This window comes from Triturus cristatus, chromosome 8, assembly GCF_964204655.1.
Source record: "Triturus cristatus chromosome 8, aTriCri1.1, whole genome shotgun sequence".
Taxonomy (NCBI): Eukaryota; Metazoa; Chordata; class Amphibia; order Caudata; family Salamandridae; genus Triturus; species Triturus cristatus.
In genome coordinates, this window is record NC_140591.1 from 836,782,225 (window position 1) to 836,802,660 (window position 20,436).

General features: G+C 42.6%; 1 protein-coding gene across 1 annotated transcript in view; it reads left to right on the forward strand.

Moving 5' to 3' along the window:
* Positions 1-20,436, forward strand: part of PROZ (protein Z, vitamin K dependent plasma glycoprotein) — a 219,946-nt gene that overhangs the window by 82,825 nt on the left and 116,685 nt on the right. Inside the window, exons 3-4 of the mRNA XM_085622318.1 lie at positions 5,305-5,329; positions 9,881-9,994. Coding sequence (XP_085478444.1) covers positions 5,305-5,329; positions 9,881-9,994 — 139 coding nt within the window. The remainder of the gene's footprint in view (positions 1-5,304; positions 5,330-9,880; positions 9,995-20,436) is intronic.

A 20,436-nucleotide genomic window follows, 5' to 3' on the forward strand; every position in this document is an offset into this window, starting at 1 on the left:
AAAGCGTTCAGTCCAGTAGTGTAGAGTGGAGTGGCATGGAGTAGAGTGGTGTACAGTGACATTCAGTGGAATAGCACTGAGCGGAGTGGTATAGAGTGGAACAGTGTACAGTGCTGTGGTGTATAGTGGACTATCATAAAGTGAAATACTGTAGCTTGGAGTGATGTAGAGTGGGGTGGCATGGAGTGGAGTGGCGTAGAGTGGAGTGGCGTAGAGTGAAGCTGCATACAGTGGAATAGTATAGAGTGAAGTGGCATAGCGTAAAGTGGTGTAGAATGTAGTGGGGTAGAGTGGAATAGTTAACAGTGCAGTGGTGTAGACTGTAGTGGCATTAAGTGTAGTGGCGCAGAGTGGGGTGGCATGAAGTAGAGTGGCTTACAATGGCACACAGTGAAATAGTGTAGAGTACTGTGGCATAAAATGGAGTGGCATATGGTGGAGTGGCGTACAGTGGAATACTTTAGAGTGGAGTAGGGAAAAGTGCAGTTGTGTACAGTGGAATAGCGTAGAGTGGACTGGGTACAATGGAATGGTGTACATTGGCATGCTGTAGAGTGGAAGAGCATAGAGTGGAGTTGCGTAGAGTGTAGTGTTGTAGAGCAGAGTGGCATAGAGTGGAGTAGCATACAGTGAAATAGCGTACAGTGGTGTGGCAGAGAGTGAAGTGGCATACAGTGGAACGGCATAGAATAGAGTGTCATATAGTTGAGCTGTGCACAGAAGCATAGCGTAGGCTGGAGTGGCGTACAGGGGAGTGGCATACAGTGTTGTGGTGTAGAGTGGAGTGACATACGGTTGAGTGGCGTACAGTGAAATACAGTAGAGTGGAGTAGTATAGAGTGGAGTGGCGTAGAGTAGGGTGGTGTTCAGTGGAGTACCGTTCAGTGTAGTGACATCAAGTGGTGTGGCATAGAGTGGAGTAGCATACAGTTGAATAGCATATAGTGGAGTGGTTTAGAGTGAAGTGGCCTACAGTGGAGTACAGTGTCATAGAGTGGAGTGGCTTAAAGTGTGGTGGGGTGCCTGCCTTTACAAAACTAAAGGCAGCCATGTTGTTTTTAACACACTCTTAGTTAGGGCCTTAGATATAGGTAAGTAGGTTTTATTGTTGTTCCGCACATATTGCCACTGTATTAAAGTGTAAATTGGTAGACAAATGTATTTAGATTTTTCTATATATTTTTTAAAGAGTTTACGGGCTGCTGTGCTAGTACCTAGAGAGTACAGCGGTAGTTACATTAAAAAAGATCTAAAAAAAATTATGAATACATTATAGTGACCTATATTAGTAAAATATAGTGCAGTACAGTGTATTTTCAATTTTCTAAAATATTTATTTAATTTATTTTATCTAGAGCTGCAATTTGCAGGTATTTCCTCGGTGCTCCGTAGCCTTTTATAAAAGCATCACATATGTAAAAAAAAAAACTTATACAATGTAGTACACTATATTTGTGGCATCATAATATTTGTGTAGAAGTACTGAGGCCAAGGACCGACTGGTGCTCAGTGCAGTGGCAGAACGTAGTAATAATAAATAGGATGTCAAAAAAGTTTCATACTGATTCGTTAATATTTATGTTTTATGCTGCATTCGTCTATATGCACGTGCATGTGTGTGCGGCTATGTCTGAAGAACATTTGTGATGGAGTATGTCATCCAGCAAAGTCTAAATAGAGCAAATAGTCTTCAATGAAATGATTGAACTTGGACACTACACAGTTTCACCAAAGTTTAGTGAGTTTCTTGTCTTTCACACATCACTTCACAACGAAATGCATGGGACGCATTCTGTCTGCATTCAAAAATGAATGCTGACTACTGGAAATTCAGACTACAAAACCGTTTGATAAGAGCAAGGTGAAAAAGCATTGGTAAATCCAATAGACCTTTCTTGCATTTGCAGTTATAGGCTAGACATATTGTCTCTGTCAAAGCTGCTCAGCATACTGAGTTTTTATTTCAGCAGTAGCCCAGGAGCAGGGTTGCTGGAATGAGCACAGTGACCCAGGAGTAGAGCTAAAGAAAGTTGCTATGGAGATCATTAGTGGAATTAAACTGTGGCGTTTCTAGTAATTCATTTCTTTAGCCTGGCAGTGGTTACACTATCGCTTGGAAGCCCTGTTTGAGCAGCCATGCTTATCAGTTTAATTCAAAGAACACCATTGAATCGTGCAGTGCCGACAACTAAAGATTTATTTTTGTATACTATGCATGTATGACATAAAGAATTAAATGTTGCAAACATTGTAATTATTGACTGTACTTTTAAGACATGAGATAGTCTCTCAATGCTTTTCAATGCAACTTCCCATAGGAGGGGGAAGAAAACTTCACTTCATAGTTTGGTTGAATCTGAAAATGTTCATTGACCAATGGAAAACGAATAGTCTATGAATAACAATATCAACCGAACAGGAAATCACCAGATAAAAGGATTCACAGAGGCAAGCTTCTCTAGTATAGACGAGACACACGTTTATAAACGACTACACATGGTTTTCTAGTATCAATCACGTGTCAATTCTCACAAAGACACAGCTGTTGCGTAGCTGAGCTCCTGAGAACTGGGGAAACTGCCTTCAAGATTTGCAAAAATGTAACCAGTTTTCGCCTGTTGAATCGTTCCTTTACGTCATATCTTGCGTGCCAATACGCAGCGTGCTTCCACATCAGAGACGAGCACACCTTGTGGGGAATGTTGACATATGCAGATGGATATGGCTCAGGCAAGGTATACAATAAAGGCAAACATGTTTACATTTTCACGCATACCAGACGGCCAAGAGCACGAGATGAGAAATGTATACTCCTCTGGCTGAGCCAAGATGTGATTGATGTTGTCTCAAACCAGTGCCTTAAGGGGGATGATACAAATAAGCCAATGGGTGAACCGATCTGAGCCAAGTCCACTTTATGTATATTTTAAACAAGATGCCTTTTAGACAGCTGTGCTATCCAGTCTCATAAAAATAATAGGAATAAGTGAAATTGTTCCTCAGGACACTTTTTTGGTCTAAAAAAGATTAAAACACTCTAAAGTTGCAAGTCAAAAAACTTGTCAGATTTTCAGCATTAGAGAAAATGTTTATTTTTATTTCACATGCATCTGGTCGCCATGTGTACCTTCTAAATGACCAACACGTTACACTTTTAGCCACTTTTAGTATTTTGAGTCACAGAACAGTATTCTATGCCTTGGACTGTTGCTTCCTCCGTGATAAGCACAGGCTTAAAAATGTCTAACATGCTACGTTTTGCTGTATAAAACCTGCAGCTAACGGAAGGTGCACCTTGGTTTTGTCAAGCAGAACGGATGCTTGTACAATGTAGACAATTCGAAACATGTAATGTACCTGTTGGGACCACATGAGCCATCTCTGACATCCCCTATAGACATGTGCTACCCATCACCTCCCTCTACTGTACATCACAAGAGGCTCCATTGTACATCACACTATGCCACCTGCAGCACATCACCATGTGCCCTCATGATGCAAACAGTCCTGTACCAATTGTTTGAAGTGACAATCTTTTGCGTGGGACCACCCCAGATTTTAACCTTGACTGTTTTTACTGACTATAGACCTCTGTGCACTTTACCCCTGCTAACCAGTGTTAAAGTGCTGTGCTCCCCTTTTCAACATGAGCCCAGCTTGGAATCTATAGCTTACCTAATATATGGTACCACAGCGTACCCAGGGCCTGTAAAAGGTTAAACGTCACAACTGGACTGCGGCGCTCATTGTGCCATTCACAGTGGTAAAAATGTAAACATGACTGCAAGCCTGCCATCAGTAAGCTGATGTGCAGGTTTAAACTGAAAATTTGACCAATCAAAATAGCCATTTTGACAGACATGAAATCTCATTTTAAATGTAATAAGTCTCCCTAAAAAGGATTTACTGCCCATTAAGGCAGAATGCATGATATTCAAAAACAGGACATGTAAAAGTTTGATGCCAAACATACTTACAGTAAAAAAAGCTTTCAAAGCCATCATCACTGTAGCAGGGTTTTGTGAAAAACTTGCGTACAGGTGTGTTATCTGTGCATTTATAAGCATGGTCTGTATGTGCATGCATCGTGCGTGCCTCGATTTGCGCCTGCTATACCAAAGCTCAAGCTATTTCCTCGTTGTAAAAAACATTTAATTAGGATCATTTTCAGTGTGCTAAGGGAATGAGTGATTATGGATTCAAGAAATGTTTTCAATTCTCAGGCAGTCTTGGAATGATAACTGTTCATAAATTGGCCCAGTATTGGAATATCTGCTGTAATAATACTTTCATGAAAAATAGGTCCAAGCAAGAGAATCCATTTTATTGCACCGTTTTCGAACTACATAGATAAAAAGCCATGGTGTTTGAAGATAACCCTGAAAAGAAGCCCTTGACATATTCCAATGCTTCAGAGCCTGACACAGTATCTCTGCAGCAGCAACTCATGTACGGACCAATGAGAACATTCTATGCTGCTCTCTCAGAGCTGATTTCAAACTTCTGTCGACTGACCTTACAATAGTCCATCTTGGCCAAAGAACAGTCCACTACCTCTCGGCCAAAGGGGGTCTCCCTCATCACCGATGAGAGAAGTCCATTGTCCTTCAGTCGGGGAGGATGTCCTCGTGTCTCAGGGGACAGGTCCAATCGTGCCCTCATAGGTGGGCTCGGAATAATGTCCAGGCGGAAATGAACATCATTAATCGTATTTTCATAAGACACACTACAGTCTGTGACAGAAGCTAGGTGAATCACACATATCTTAAGAAAAGGAAATAACACAAGTTTAGTCTGAACAATTTAAAGGCAGCTTGGAAACCCTGCATTCAAACATGATTTTTGTCTTGGGCAGTTAAAAAAGTTGCAAGCGATGTATTTTCCAGCAGCTGCTCCGGAACTCGTGTTCTTGTTCTTCGCTGGAATAACAGGAAAGCTTTACATTGTGTTCTCGCGGCCCCTGTATCCTGTGCTCTTTTTGCAAACTTTCAGGAACAATGGCAAAATGTGCCCGACCTTTCCAGAAGGCGATTTGGAAACGTGCCATCGCTTCCAGCGTCCACACTTTAAATGAATGCCTGACATGAACACACTGAAGAGTGTACAATTAACAACAGGAAATGGAAGGCCCTCGTCGTCACTTCCGGTCAAAGCACTATTCGATAGATGGGTTTTCCAAAGGTTGATTACAATATGTTACAGTATTAACAGTATTTCAAACAATAATGTGACATTTTTAAATGCGTTCTTTGCATGGGAGTATTGTCATGTCTCGGATTAATGCCAATTTTTTTAATCTTACAGGACATGTTTTGGCCAACTTACTTTGGTAAGTAGAACTAGTTACTTGTTTTCATTAATATAAATATGGTTTACTGTTAGTAACTGTGTTTAAGCAAAAATAGCGAGCGGTGTCGCATATTACCTTGGTGGGTAGATGCTTTTAAGCTTTCAAAAGTGTGGTGCACAATACTGGTGCACTTGGCAAAGATGTCCTTATGCAGTGCTTTGATGCATAGGGAATTATAAATCTTTGTGACTGGGCTGGCTGCCACAGGGCCCTAATGTAAATGTCTCACTGCACCCATCAGGCACAATCGGATGCAAGTGCGGGGTGTTGCAGTCTAGAACCTTTGATTGTCCAACCTATCAGAGTGAAAAGTGGGAGAAAAAAAGAGTAATGATGAGCTGCATAAGGAGAGATACAAAACTACAGAAATGAGGTCATATGACCACTAGTCGTCACTATGAGAGCTAATCTGAGATATGGCTCCCAACTGCAGAATGCACATCTCAAAAATTGAGAAAAAAGAGTTTAATCCTAAACTGTAAAAACTGTTTAAAAATCGAGATTGCCGCGCTTTTCACCTCATCCTCATTGGTGGGTTTCAACCACCTTCAAATCTTTCACCCTGCTACATGTCAACGTCTTCTGATACACTCCAAGAGGGCCAATGGTCTGGCAAACCTTCCTCATCCTCCATAAAACAGTTCAACTGCTTTGACTTCAATGCGCGTGCCTGTCGACCTCATTACTAAAAACTGCAGGTGAAGTAAGGCATTTAAGAGGGTGATTCTATTTGGGCGTATGGAGAGTAAACATTTTTGGGAGGTTGATCTAGGTTTTAAAAGCAGGTGGCACTATTAAAGTCTATGGAAGCATTTTGTTTATCAGGCGGGTGAACAGAAGTAAAAAGAGGGTGACGCCCACCTAATTTGTTCTTAGATGAGTCACAAGCAGGCTTTCAATAGGCTTATGGTATGGAATCTGCGCAGGTCTCTTTAATAGACAATCTGAGACTGTCAGCTGACAAGGGACATGCTGTGGCCCTTGTGCTGTTGGCCCTTGTGCTGTTGGATCAGCAATCTGCCTTTGAAAAAAGAAAGAAGAAAGGTGGCAAGAAAGGGGTATGGAAAGAAAGAAAAAAGAAAGAAAGAGTGAGAAAGAATTAAAGAAAGAAAGAAAAACAAAGAGGGAAAGAAAGCAATAAGGAAATAATGAAAGTATTGAGGAAAGAATGAAAGCAATGAAGAAAGAAATGAAGGGAGGAAGAAAGAAAGAAAGAAGGAGAAGAAAAGAAACAAAGAAAGAGAAGGAAAGAAACAAAGAAAGTAAGTAGAGCTACAGTTCGCAGCAAAAAATTATTCACCCCCCTCCAACCAACCTCACTGCACTCAACGCAACTGCAGTCTACTCTGCACTACTACTCTAGTCTGTCACTGCACTTTATGCCTCTCTACTCTGCACCACTCTACTCTACGCCACTCTATTGTACTCTGCAGTCTGTACTAGCGTCTATTCCTACGGTACTGCACTCTACACCACTGAGCTCTATGCCACTGCACTCCATGTGACTGCACTCTACTCTGCACTACTGCACTATATGCCACTCTACTTTGCACTATTCTACTCTACGCTACTCTACTCAGCACCACTCTATTCTATGCCACTGCACTCTACGCCACTGCACTCTGCTCCAATCTACTCTACACCACTCTACTGTATGGCACTGCACTCTATGCTACTGCACTCTACTCTGCATCACTCTACTTTACACCACTGCACTCTTTGCCACTCTACTCTGCACCACTCTAATCTATGCCACTGTACTGTTCTCTACACCATTGCACCCTAAGCCACTTTAGTCTGCACCCTATGCCACTGTACATTATGCCACTCTACTCTGTACCACTATACGCTACTGCACTCTACACCACTGTACTCTACAGAACTGAATTATGCACCATTGCACTGTACACCACTGCACTGTACAGCACTGTACTTTAGGCCCCTGCACTGTATGTTACTGCCCTCTACGACACTCTACTCTGCACCACCCTACCCTACACCACAGCACTTTACAAAACTGCACTTTGTGCCACTGCGCTTTATGAAACTCTTTACCTCTCTACTTTACGCCCTGCACTCTATGCCACTGCGCTCTGCACCACTCTACTCTGCACGACTCTGCTCTGCACTAATTTACTCTAGGCCACCACACTCTAGGCCACCCTGATCTACTCTGCACCTTTCTAATCAATGCAACTGCCCTCTACACCACTGCACTATTCGCCACTCTACTCTGCATCACTCTACTCTAGGCAACTGCACTTTGTGCCACTGCACTCTACTCTGCACCACTCTACTCCATGCCACTGCACTCTACGCCACTGCACACTAAGCTATTGCACTATACCGCACTGCACTCTACTGTGCGCAACTGCGCTCCATGCCACTCTACGCAACTCTTCTTCCCACCACTGCACTTTACCCCAGTCTAATCTACTCTGTACCACTCTATGCCACTATACTCTATGTCGCTCTTCTCTACTCTGCACTACTCTACTCTATGTCACTGCTCTCTACCTCACTGCACTCTATGCCACTCTACTCTACTCTGCACCACTGCACTCTATGCTACTGTACTCTGCATTAATCTACTTTATGCAACTGCACTCTATGCCACTGCATTTTATGGCACTGTACGCCATTCTACTCTGCACCACTCTACTCTATGCCACTGCACTCTTGGCTACTGCACTCTCTTCTGCATCCCTCTACGCCACTGCACTCTATGTCACTCTACTGTGTGCCACTGCACTCTATACCACTATACTCTGCACCACTCTGTGCCACTACATTCTACACCACTATACTCTACTTTACCCCACTGCACTCTATGCTACTGCATTCTACTCTGCACCACTCTACTCTATGCAACTGCACTCTATGCCATCCTACTCAACTCTGCACCAGTGCACTCTACGCTGCACTACACTACTCTATGCCACTGCATTCAAAACTACTACACTCAACGCCACTCTACTCTATGTTACCCTGCTCTGCACCACTCTACACCTCTGTACTCTACTCTGCACCAGTCTACTCTACACCACTGCACTCTACACCACTCTACTCAAATTTGAACCGCTCCACTCCATTCCACTGCAATTTCTGCCAATGCGCTCTACACCACTATGCTTCACACCACTCCACTCTACGCTATTTTACTGTACTCTGCATCACTATGTATATACCACAGCTTTTTACGCCACTGCACCCTATGCCGCTGTACTCTACTCTGCACCACTCTACTCTATGCCACTGCACTCTACTCCAGTCCACTGTACCCTGCGTCACTCCACTGTACTCTGTGCGACTCCACTCTACATCAGTCCACTCCACTGTATGCCATGCTACTCCACTCCACTCTATACTACTCCACTCCACTGTATGCTACTCTACACCACTCTAGCCTGCACCATGCCACTTCACTCCACTCAGTGCCGTTCTATTCTGTGCCATGCCATGCCATGCCGCTCAGCACAATGCTACTCTACTCCATGCCACTCTGCTCTATGCCACTTCACTCTAGACATATAGATTTTGTTGTGTTCTAAAAAAAACCTTTCCTTTCACACCCCCAGCTTGCCAGATAAATCCTCTCACTTTGAAGTTAGGGAAAGAAAAGTAAACATCAAGCTCCCCTGGAGACAGAGCCTGCCATTTGACCTTTGTATTTGAATGCACATCAAATGTCACAAGATAAAAAAAAACCTCAAAGGCCTTTTTACAGAAAGTGAGAACTCATGGAAAAATACAGTGAACAGGCTTCCACAGGAGGGGCAACTACATGGTGAACAGCCTAGAACAAATAAAGCCAGCAAGTAGAAAGCAAGCAAAAGTGAGTTACAAACCACAAAGTCAATGGTAAGCAATTGGCGGAATGCATTGCCATGGAAGCTTTCAAAATGCCATCAAGAAGTCTTTAGCAACCAGAAAGATGTGCTGTCTAGGAAGCTTTGACCTAATAAGAATCCTCTACACGTTATAGTATCGAACTTGCAGTTAACTATAGTACATGCTCTAAACACCACCAGTCCTAAAATCCCTGTTCACTAGGAAGTATGAGACATACCTTAAGCAAGAAAATATCATGATTATGTGGCATGTTTTAAAAAACACATTTATCATGGATGTAAAAGGTATGAATACATACAGATGCCCTGAAGAAGCAGAACATTCCACAGCACACTTGCTGGATAAACACACTACTGGATATGCATCAAGTATAATTTTGGTTTTGAAATCAGAAGAAAACCCGTTGTTTTAAATTTGTAAGCTATACCTATTGAAAATAAACACATGAATTTAACAGGAATTTCAATAAAAGGAAACATAAGTAATCTAATCTGAATCTTGTATGGCATAGTATGATATCTCAATTAATCGAAACTCAATTTATGCTCTAAAGTGTAACCATTTGTTCAAATTTCTACATTCCAAGAATTGGTCAACACTTTGGAACCATTATAGAGGACATTATTTTCATGTATATGTGTGCCATTAATTGTGACTGTTTGTTTCTATCCTTGTTAGGTGGTAGGCAATGCTCATCAAGCCCATGTCTAAACAACGGAAACTGCACAGACACCATTCGAAGCTACAGGTGTAACTGTGCTGAAGGTTATAAAGGTACCGTCTGTCAATTTGGTAAGTCCTATTTGCCTAGTGAGACTGAGTTGGCTACATTGATTTTTGGAATTGCTTAATTTGTTTGGCTTTGAAGAGAAACTAAACAAACACTAACAAAACAAACAGGCCCATTTTAGTTTCTTTAAAAAAAAAATCTTTATTGACATTACAGTTTTTTTTAAGTAAACAATTATAAACAATTAAGCAACGCACCTCGCAAGTAGGTGCTACTTGTACATAAGTATCCATTTTCACTTTTGTAAATTCAAACTCGATTACACTTTCAATATCAAGTCATGTCTCACTAGACGAGCTAGCCAAAACATAGTCAGGTATTCCCAAATTCTACACCCATTCTAATTCTTACCCTCTACTCTACCTCCTTATACAATACAATACAGTACAAGCCTCTTGTACGGCTCCCAGTTGCCTCTGAAGAAGCATCCCAGCACTAGAGATCTGACAACAGTGCAACATATAGCCGCAGACTTAAATTGCCTCCAGACAGGAGCCAAAGAGCAGAGTTTTAAGGTTCTTTCTGAAAACAAATTCAGAGGGACTACACCGCAAACTGAGAGGAAGAGAAATTCACAGCTTAGAAGCAAGATAAACAAAAGCTCTACTGCCTCTCCTGGCCTTACAAATCTGAGGCAATTGGAAAACTTTGAGGTTATTGGATCTCCCGGATCTGACTTGACAATATGGCTTAAATCTCCTCCTTAGATAAAGGGGACCTTTTTGTACAAATTCCATAAAGGCAAAGTTAGTGCTTTAAATTGGATTCTGTTGGTAACTGGAAGTCAATGAAGTAAGCGTAGGTGAAAAGACACTGAGACCTGTGGCACGATCTTCAAGATTAGATGAGTGGTGTTGTTATGCATTATTTGTAAGCGTTGAATTAGGTATGCAGGCGGACCCAGATACAAGCTATTGGCATAATCCAATTTGGAAGTAACCCAGGCATGAACAATCGTCATGCAAACATTTTCCGGAATGAGATGGAGCATCCTTTTTAGAGACCTAATTGTGGCAAAACAGTTGGCAGAAATAGCCTTAATTTGGGGCCTGAATGAAAGATTGGAGTTAAATTTCACACCCAAATTTCTCACAATAGGTGCCAGAAGAGGAGGAACCCCCAAGTAAGTTGACCACCTGTTGCTGGACTCAGGAGAAGTCTTAGTTCCAAAGAAGATAATTTCAGTTTTTTACAGAATTAAGCTTTAAACAGCTTGCATTCATCCACTCAACCACTGCCATCAAGCAGAGCTTAAAGGAACCTAAAGCTTCTGGCACATTTTCTTGAAAAGCAAAAAGGAGCTGAGTGTTGTCCACATAGGAGACCACTCGTACACCCCATGCCTCAACCAACTTGCCAGTGGCTCCAAATAGGTATTAAAAAGGGTGTGACTGAGTGTCGAACCCTGAGGCATCCCCAGGGGTTTGTTCCGGTCACTGGGGGCTGTTGCAAGGGGCTCTGTCATCCTACTAAGCATCTCTCCCTGAGTTGCTAAATATTCCTCTGCCTTCACATCTAAGTCTGATATGCACTTCATCAGCTATAGCCCATTCCAGCAAATCCTTTTTCCACTGTGTCACTGCTGGTGGCCGTGCAGCCACCCAGTGTATTGCTATTTGGCACCTAGCCAACAACACTCCTAACGCAAACATCCTGGCTTACATCTTTGCCTGCAGTCTCCTCGGCACAATGCCCAAGAGGCACATGTTTACTGGACCCCTCCAGTTGCAATCCCATAATTTTTCATCAGGTGCAGTACTGCCTCCATCCAGAACTCCACTATATGTGGGCATCCATAAATCACATGCAAAAATTCTGCTGAAACATAGTCACATCAGCTACATGCCCCTGATGAGTCCGGATATATTTTAGAAAGATTCTGCGGGATCATGTACGTCCTATTTCAGAAGAAGAAGTGTATAAACTTAAATTGGCCATTAGGTGACCCCTGTTTAACTTGGGCACAGGCTTTTTTCCAGTCTATCAGCATCAGGTCATTGGGGCAATTCCCATCCGATTGCTTCTGGGCCCATTCCGTAGTTTCCCCTCTATCTGCCGCTAAGGCGGCGTACAGCGGAGTTATCAACCATATACAACCAGCTAGTTCCAATAGCTGTTGCATCGTGAACTGCTCCTGCAATCGTGTGGGAAATGAGGGTCAAATTGTTCTTGCAGCATTCGCTATACTGGAAAAAAGCAGGATCTGTCCCAGTCTACCCCAAACAGCTCCTGAGCCTGGGCAAAACGCACAAAATGGTTGTTGGCAAACAAATCCCCAACCATCGTGCAACCTCCCCTCCCGCCATGCCGCACATTATGTGCCCTTATTCATCTTATAAAAGGGACTCAGCGCCTACATAGGGAGATCCTCTGCAAAGGGGGTATTGCGGAAGACCTGATGAACCATCTTAAACCACGTTGTTGCCACTTGCCTGATTAATTACAGGAACGCCTTTAGAACATCCCTCCCCATGAAAAACACCTCCGGGAGCGTGTAGGGGCTGTGTGTGTCTGCCAAGAGCGCCTTTTCCCAATTTGGCCCATCATCTGTCTAATGCCTTGCATGTTTATAATGCTGCATTGCCGCATTATTAAAGGACACATTTGGCACCCCCTTCCCACCTGCTGACATTGGACGTTTCAGCGTGTACGACCATACCTGGCTTCTCCTGCTCACCCACACCAAGTCTGTCTACAATCCAGCTGAGCAAACGTCGCCACTGGGATCGGACACATCACGTTTTGTAGAACATGCAAGCACAGTGGCAGAAACATTGTTAGAGCCATCCTCCCCATTAGGGACTCCAGGATCATCTTCCAAAAGTCAACAGATCTCGTCAGCCCATCTATCACCCTTCCCACATATAAAATGTATTGCTCCTGGTAGTCACAGGTCACCCATATTCCCAAATAGCAGAATGTTTCACGTACCTAGCCAAGCCAAAGTCCCTCCGGCAAGGGGCTAACTCCCATCCCAGTCCACCCAGTGGGAATAGTTTAAATTGTTCTCTGTTGGTCCGTAGCCCTGACAGCTCAGCAAAATCCTGCAGCACCTTTAACAGCAAGGGCGCCGAAATGCACTGGGTCCCGAAGATAAACCAAAGTGTCATACGCATACAAAGTGACTACATAGACAGTATTCACTGTCCCGTATGCACCACGATTCTAGGGACTAAAGAAGACAGCGACAGTGGTTGCACTGCTAGCGCAAAGACAACTGGGGACACGGGGCAACCCTTTCTAGTCCCCCTGCCCATGCACTATGTTTCAGGGATTAAGTTTATTCGATGAGTACTCTAGCCACCGGTTCAGTGTAAAACAATTAAACCCAGCCAATTAACCATAGGCCAAACCCCATGCTGTGCATAATCTCCCACATATAACTCCATCCCACCATGTCAAAAGCACCCCTTAAAACAAGCGTGACTAATGCCAGGTTTTCTCCCAATTCTGTAACCTCCGCCTCATATTGTACATTGCACTTCTTCCTGGTATAACACTCATCTGGTTGGGGTGGACCAGTTCTCCCACTAACAGCAGCAGCCTGTTCAGCAGTGCTTTACATAGCAGTTAATATCCACATTTAGCATGGATCATGCCCTATAAGAGGTAAGGTGCGTTGGATCTCTTCCTCCCTTGTGAATCAGAACCATCACCGCTTCCCTCATAGTTTGGGGGAACACTCTTCTCTCCCGTGCCTCCACAAACACCCCTAGGAGCCTCTCAAGGATGGAATCAGGTAGGGTCTGGTACAACTCTGCGGGCAACCGATCTTCTTCTTCATCTCCGAAAGCACCTCTTTGAATTCCCCCATTTCAAGCGGCCTGTCAAGGCTGTGCCTTTGTTCCTCTGTGAGCTTCATCAGCTCCGTTATTTTAGTCAAGTCAAGTCAATACTTTATTCGATAAAAAATTTTTCATCATAAAAGTGAAAATACAATAAACATGGCCTATATAACATCATAAGTAAAAGGCGATAATACACCAGCCTTACTTAACTGACAAACATAATAAAACTGCACAATATAAAAAAACAGTTAAGACTCCTCTTGTTTACTCTGCCTTCCACAGTCTAACCACACCACCCCAGCCTTATTACAATCAGGGATAGTTTACATATCCTTTGGGTTTACCCTCCAAGGGGTACTACTATCTACAAGATGTATTAGGATTTTAGTTTTCGCATCCTTATCCTCCAAGCACTTCCTATAAATTTGGCAACACCACATACTAACTCAGCTCCGTTATATTCAGGAAGCTTTCCAAGGCACTCTCTGGCAATTCTTGGGTGCGGGCAAACCCCTCCTGCAGGTATGTGTGACATTCATCATTTATCTGATCTCTAGCGAATATATGACGTTAGAATGCAAGCGCATACAACGCATGCCTTTACAACGCAGTTTTTACATTGCAACTTCCATTACAACGCATGATTTTACAATGCATGCCATTCCAAGGCATTTTTAGAAACTACCATTACAACGTATACCGTTACAATGCATACCATCACAACACATAATACTTTTGGGGTAACAATGGGGTAAGTGTTGGATAGTGTAGGGGTAAAAATTACTATTCCCACTCCAATGAGTGCATAAGTAGGGTAAGTGTTGGATAGTGTAGGGGTAAACATTACTATTCCCACTCCAGTGAGTGCACAAGTAGGGTAAGAGTTGGATAGTGTAGGGGGGAAAATACTATCCCCATGTACCCCAAAACCCGTACCCAACCTAAAACTAAAAAATCCCCATTACTTTGTTATATTCCAAATAGGTACCTTATATAGGCGTAGGTAAACATCACAACCTTTCACCTATATTCTTCTCGACATTACATACATAACGGTTCTTAGGCACTGGCCTTTTACCTAAATACAACACTGCATTTAGAACACGGGTTTTTCCCTGGTTCAATACTCATACATTATGCGTCGAGTTCCTATCGACGGATGGTACTCTGACTCCCCCCGGCTCCGAGAGATTAAAATCATTTCCTTGAGTGAAGAAATTTGTCAACGAAGGACCAACTGGCCTTCTGTGTCATAGAAAACCAGAAAAGTCAGCATTCTGAAGTCCATTGTTGCCCATCCTGCTACGGGCACTCGCATGGTATACACCCATCCAACTAAGATCGGATGAAGTACAATCTATCTCCAATGAGGAAGTGATTACTCCTCTAAATTCTTACAACAAATTATGAGAGTCTTTCTGTATTGCTCATCTGTCCTGAAGATGGTCTGATCGACTGACGCCCCAACAGACCGAAACGTCGACTGTATTTTCCATTTCCACAGCATATCTGCACAGCTGATTGTTCTCTAAATACGAGATAGATCTCTGTTAAATTTATTGGATTGGATATTTGTAATGTCATGATTTGTGGATAATACTAAGCTGTCTTTCCCTTCATGTTACATTATACATTTACTTGTTTTCTGTACTCCTTTTTATGAATTGTTTCTACATAAAAATTAGTGATTTTTTCACTTTTAAAAATACCCCGTGTGTGTTGCTATATATCATTGACTGAATTCAATTGAATCACGTTTGGTCGAGTTTCTATCTAGTACTTATGTAATGGTTGCTTTGTACAGTATAATTGAACTGAATCTCGCTAGAACAAAATCCCTTGTTGGCCTTCTACTATTACATTCTTGGAAGCACAGCAGGACTCACAGCATAATATCTATGTTAAAGTTCATGCCCGACGTCATCCTTTAGGCCGACACAGTAACATAGCAAGGTAGGACCCCTAGGGAGACTTGTGGGTATATATACATCATGTCTTGCTTAGACATTCAGAGGAGACTGTGACTTCCCGGCTGACACACTGACCAGAGATGCTGAGGTCCCTGCATGCAGACGCTCCAGCTAACAGTGGTCTAACATCCCTCGCGTGGTGTCCAACTCGAGACCAGGACGGGGTCCCATATTCTCTCCTTACTCAGGTAATGGGGTTGACTAGATCCTTAGAGGGATTCTTTACATAGCACATAGTGCATAACACCTACACCAATGCTAGGTACATTTAGGTACATCTAGTTGGGGAGACATCGTAGGAGTACGCACTTTCTTATCATGTATTTTATGTACTTGTATATATACATGATTACTTCATGATGGTAGAACTATACCATCCCTTTACTTTCGTAGTACTGCTAACCATATATCTTTGCTACTGTCTATTGGCTGTTACAGCGCATCTATTCTACACTAGAATAACAACTGTTCAATAAATTCTTATTGAAACACCCAGACTGTTTATTCTGTGTATCTCTTAGACAAACTAAATGAGCACGAGAGACTGAGCGAAAAGTAGTATACTTTTTCCACGATCCTGAGGGATCAGGGTTGTCATGTTCTGAGGTTGCTAGAAACTATTCTCTCCCCGATAAGAGGAGATTCTAGTGGCACTGTGAGCTAGCTAACGCAAACAGGCTAACATACCCACAGTTTATGTTATCCGAACGCGCAGATCCTGTATAGGATATATATAGGAACTACACGACAACTTACCTTATAATGCGTTGTAATGGCATGTGTTGTAATGGTATGCGTTGTAATGGCATGCATTGTAGTGACATGCGTTGTAATGGCATACGTTGTAATGCCATGCGATGGAAAGGCAGCTGCATTGTTACAGCTGCGTTGTAAATGTAGTGCGTTGTAATGACTGCGTTGTAATGGTTGTTTCCCTCTCTAGCGATCAGAGCAGCCTCACCCTCCCCTTGTAGGGACAGTATATACGTATGGGGCTGTCCCCTGTTCACTAGTCAAGGCAGCAGTTGACTACATTTATCGCTCTCTCAGAACACTCTCTGTCTGTACTGAGTGCGTGTATATTTTATAAAGCCTCGTCCATATTCCTACCACCCATCTAGTGGTGTCCAGTAGTCATTGAGACCCACCTAAATCATCTGCAGGATGATTCCCTAGTTTTGCCTGCTCTGCCGTTAGCTCTGTTAATTCTCATTCCAGCTGTCTATGCACACCAGTCACCTGAGCCATGCACTCCCCCTTCAATGCAAGCTTGTAGGCCTCCCACTCCACCGTCCAGCTATCCATTGTGCCACGATTCTTCTGGAAATATTGTAGAGTATACTCTCTAATGTGTGTGAGAAAGGTGCTGTCTGTCAACATGTCTATCCTAAATCTCCACAGTGGTATTTGGGATCTAAGCCACCCGGTGTGGAGGGTCAGGATCAAAAGTGAGTGATCAGACAAGTGTCAAGTCCAGATCCTCCCTCCTTCCCAATACATAGTCTATGCAATTGTATCCCCCATGTAAGGGCAAATAAAATGAGAATAACTTACCCCCAGGTGGTGGCATCTCCATACATCCACTGGCATATTTTATTTCTGAGTGAAATTGCTTCTTGTTCTATAAATATCAAAAGGTGACTGCAACTGTATCCCACAAGTTACACCAATCTTACAGTCCAAGTGCTATGACAGTTGTGCTGTCCTTTAGATTACAGACATATTATATGTTCAAGTATGTGACAGCAGAGCTAAATTGCAAGTTACACCAACCTTGGGGGCTCAGGGCTAAGATTGTAGAACTTACCTTCATGTTACAGAGATCTTACAGGCTCAAGCATTTGACACAAAAAGATCCCTAAGATTGCACAGATTGTACAGGCCAATGTGTATGACAGCAGAGCTGTCTTTTGGAATGCATGTTTATCCCAGATGCATCTGCCAGCAAATGTAATATCTCAGGTTTCATAGAATTTACCGGCACAGGCCTATTACAGCAGAGCTATGTCTCAGTTTACATGGTCCTCTCAGGCATCTGACTGCAGACATATGCCTTGTATTACTCAGATCTTATAGGTGGAGGCCCCTTGCAGAAGCTGTATCACTCATTCTACAAAGATCTCACAGACAAAGGCGTCTAACTCCAGATTTATCCCTCAGGTTATACAGACCCTACAGGTGCAGATCAACTACAGGAGAAGTATCCCTCGGGTTACAAAAAACTTACAGACCCTCACGTCTAACAGCAAAACTATTGTTCAAGTTATAGAGATTTACCACACACGCAAGTCCAGAGGCATGGGCGTGAGGAACTGCATAGTCACCAACAATGCCCTTTGTGGATATTTGTGACCGATGTGTTGCAGGGCACAGCTGTGCTGTGTGCACCAATGCATAATGAGTAACATAATCCGTTAGAGTTTAGAGAATGCCGAGCACCTGCCAACAACCAGAAAAGGTCGAGTCTGCCAAGCTTGTGGTTCCCATTACCCCATTTAGAAGAGGAGAAGGGCTGGGGTTCTGTCAACGGTGTCTCAGTTGGGCTCTATTGGTGGAAACCATTGAACCGATGGGCTGTTCAGCACTGGGCTTCCAGGTCACACTGATGTCACCCCAACCTTTTTAGGGTATTTTGTAACTCCCTGTGACTGCCATATGAGGCATGGCGATCCTGGAAAAGAAAAACTTCTAATTTCACTGAAATAAAAGAAGAAAACTCCAGTCCTTAATTTAAGCCACCGACCTCCAAGTGTCAAAACTGGCCTCCTGGAGCTCCAGCCTCCCGAGGGATAGCCTGCTTGCCCGCTGGCCAGTCCGGCCATGCTCACAGTGCCTGCAGGTTCCTGTTGCATAAAAAGAAATTGCTCATGCACAATTGGAGGCACTTTTAACCTTCCAGATTGCCTGATCTGGTGTAGAGATGTGCTTTGCTCTTTAATGTGTCCCTAGTGCTGTGATTTTGCATTAAGTGTGGAAGGCAGGACACTCAACTGTCTTGGAACTGTGTTATGTTATGCAGAAGGCTATTTATGGCAACAGTGCACCAACTTCAGCCAAGTATCCAGTACTAGCTACTTGCAATAGTGTCTGGTGAAACACCGCTGCTATAAGGACACCTACATTTTTAATATGCAGCGCCAATGAAGTAGCAAATCCCAAATAAGCATCTCCAATACTAGCATAATATGTGATACTTGACAATTACAATCAACCAGTGACTGATGAATGTGTATATCAATATGTGAATGAAACTTATAACAACCAGTGGCTGAAGGGCCTGTTCCTTAGCCCCTTCTCTGTATAAATTGCAATAGCTCGGTCAGTCAGCTCCAGCTGCCTCTAGCGAGCTTTATAAAGTAGGCACTGAGCTAATACAGCTTATATTTTGAGTAGAGTACTTTTACCTCTGTTGGTTATAAAGCTGATTGGCACTGAGGCAGGGTACTTTATGGGGCTAAGGACTCAGCCACTGAAGCAATATACAGAGAAACAAGGAAATTATGTTAGGAAGGCAGTGAGAACGCATAGAACATGAAGTCCTTCTTCTTCCTGCCCCCCTGCGATGGAAGGTTTTAGGTGCCTGAGAAATAGAAGGAGTTAGCATCAACTACAATTTAACAATTACAATGTAGCCCATTTGGCCACACAGTAAAGCTCCGATCTGACTGGTGTGATTAAGTATGGATACTACAAATTTAAAGCCAATCTGATTTAAATCTGTCGCGGAAACATAGTATAAAAATATAGATTCACTTAGGGATATCCGAAATGACGTACAAAATGTATCCTCAATAACGGAAAGCAAATGAGGAATTCTCAAGCTGCTTTTCAAAGGATGTGAAACAAAGTTCTCTAAAGGGAAAGAATATTGTATAGCATAAAGCCACACAATTGAGTGTCTAAAGGAAATCTGAACAAAGCTAAAGTGTAATCCTCTTAATCCTACAACAGAAACTTTGAGACTCATATATCACATGTCTCATTAATTTCCACCTTCAAACAACAAAACTTGGCAACTGGACTCAAGATTTCTTTTGTTTGGTCCACACAGTAGAATGTACTTGGATTTGTCCCGTCTCCCTATTCCTCTCGGACAGTAGTTCTCCCTTCATTCATTAAATCTTGTTATGACTGCCAAAAGACACTCTTTTTGAGCTTCACTATCTCTTTCACACAATGTGCCTTTCTTTAACCATTAGCTCATGCAACTGCACTTGCAGAGGAGAGAAAAACATTGCATTCAAAGTCAGCATTCACATTAAAAGTTAGACATTAAGAAAGCCCAGTGTTTAAGGCCTTTGGTCAACTTAGTACAGCAAGCATCTCAATACACATTTAAACACAGATTAGCGATATATATACAGGTAAGATATAAATGTAAATCACTATTCAAATGGATAGACTTTCAATTATAAAATAAATGGAGAGTATTATGTTAAGAAATACGTATACATATAAGAATTACTATGTTATTCAAACTGCACAAATGTAAATGTATGTGCGAACTGAAACCTGCTGTTACTATAAGGGAAAACGTTAATATACACACTCATATAAATGTTGAGATTACACAGTAGATGCACTTTCTGTTACTGTTTATGTTTACTACATTACCTTAATAAGACTACATCACACGAGTACATGAGGCCATACGTAAACATACATGTGGCCTAGTCAAACATGACT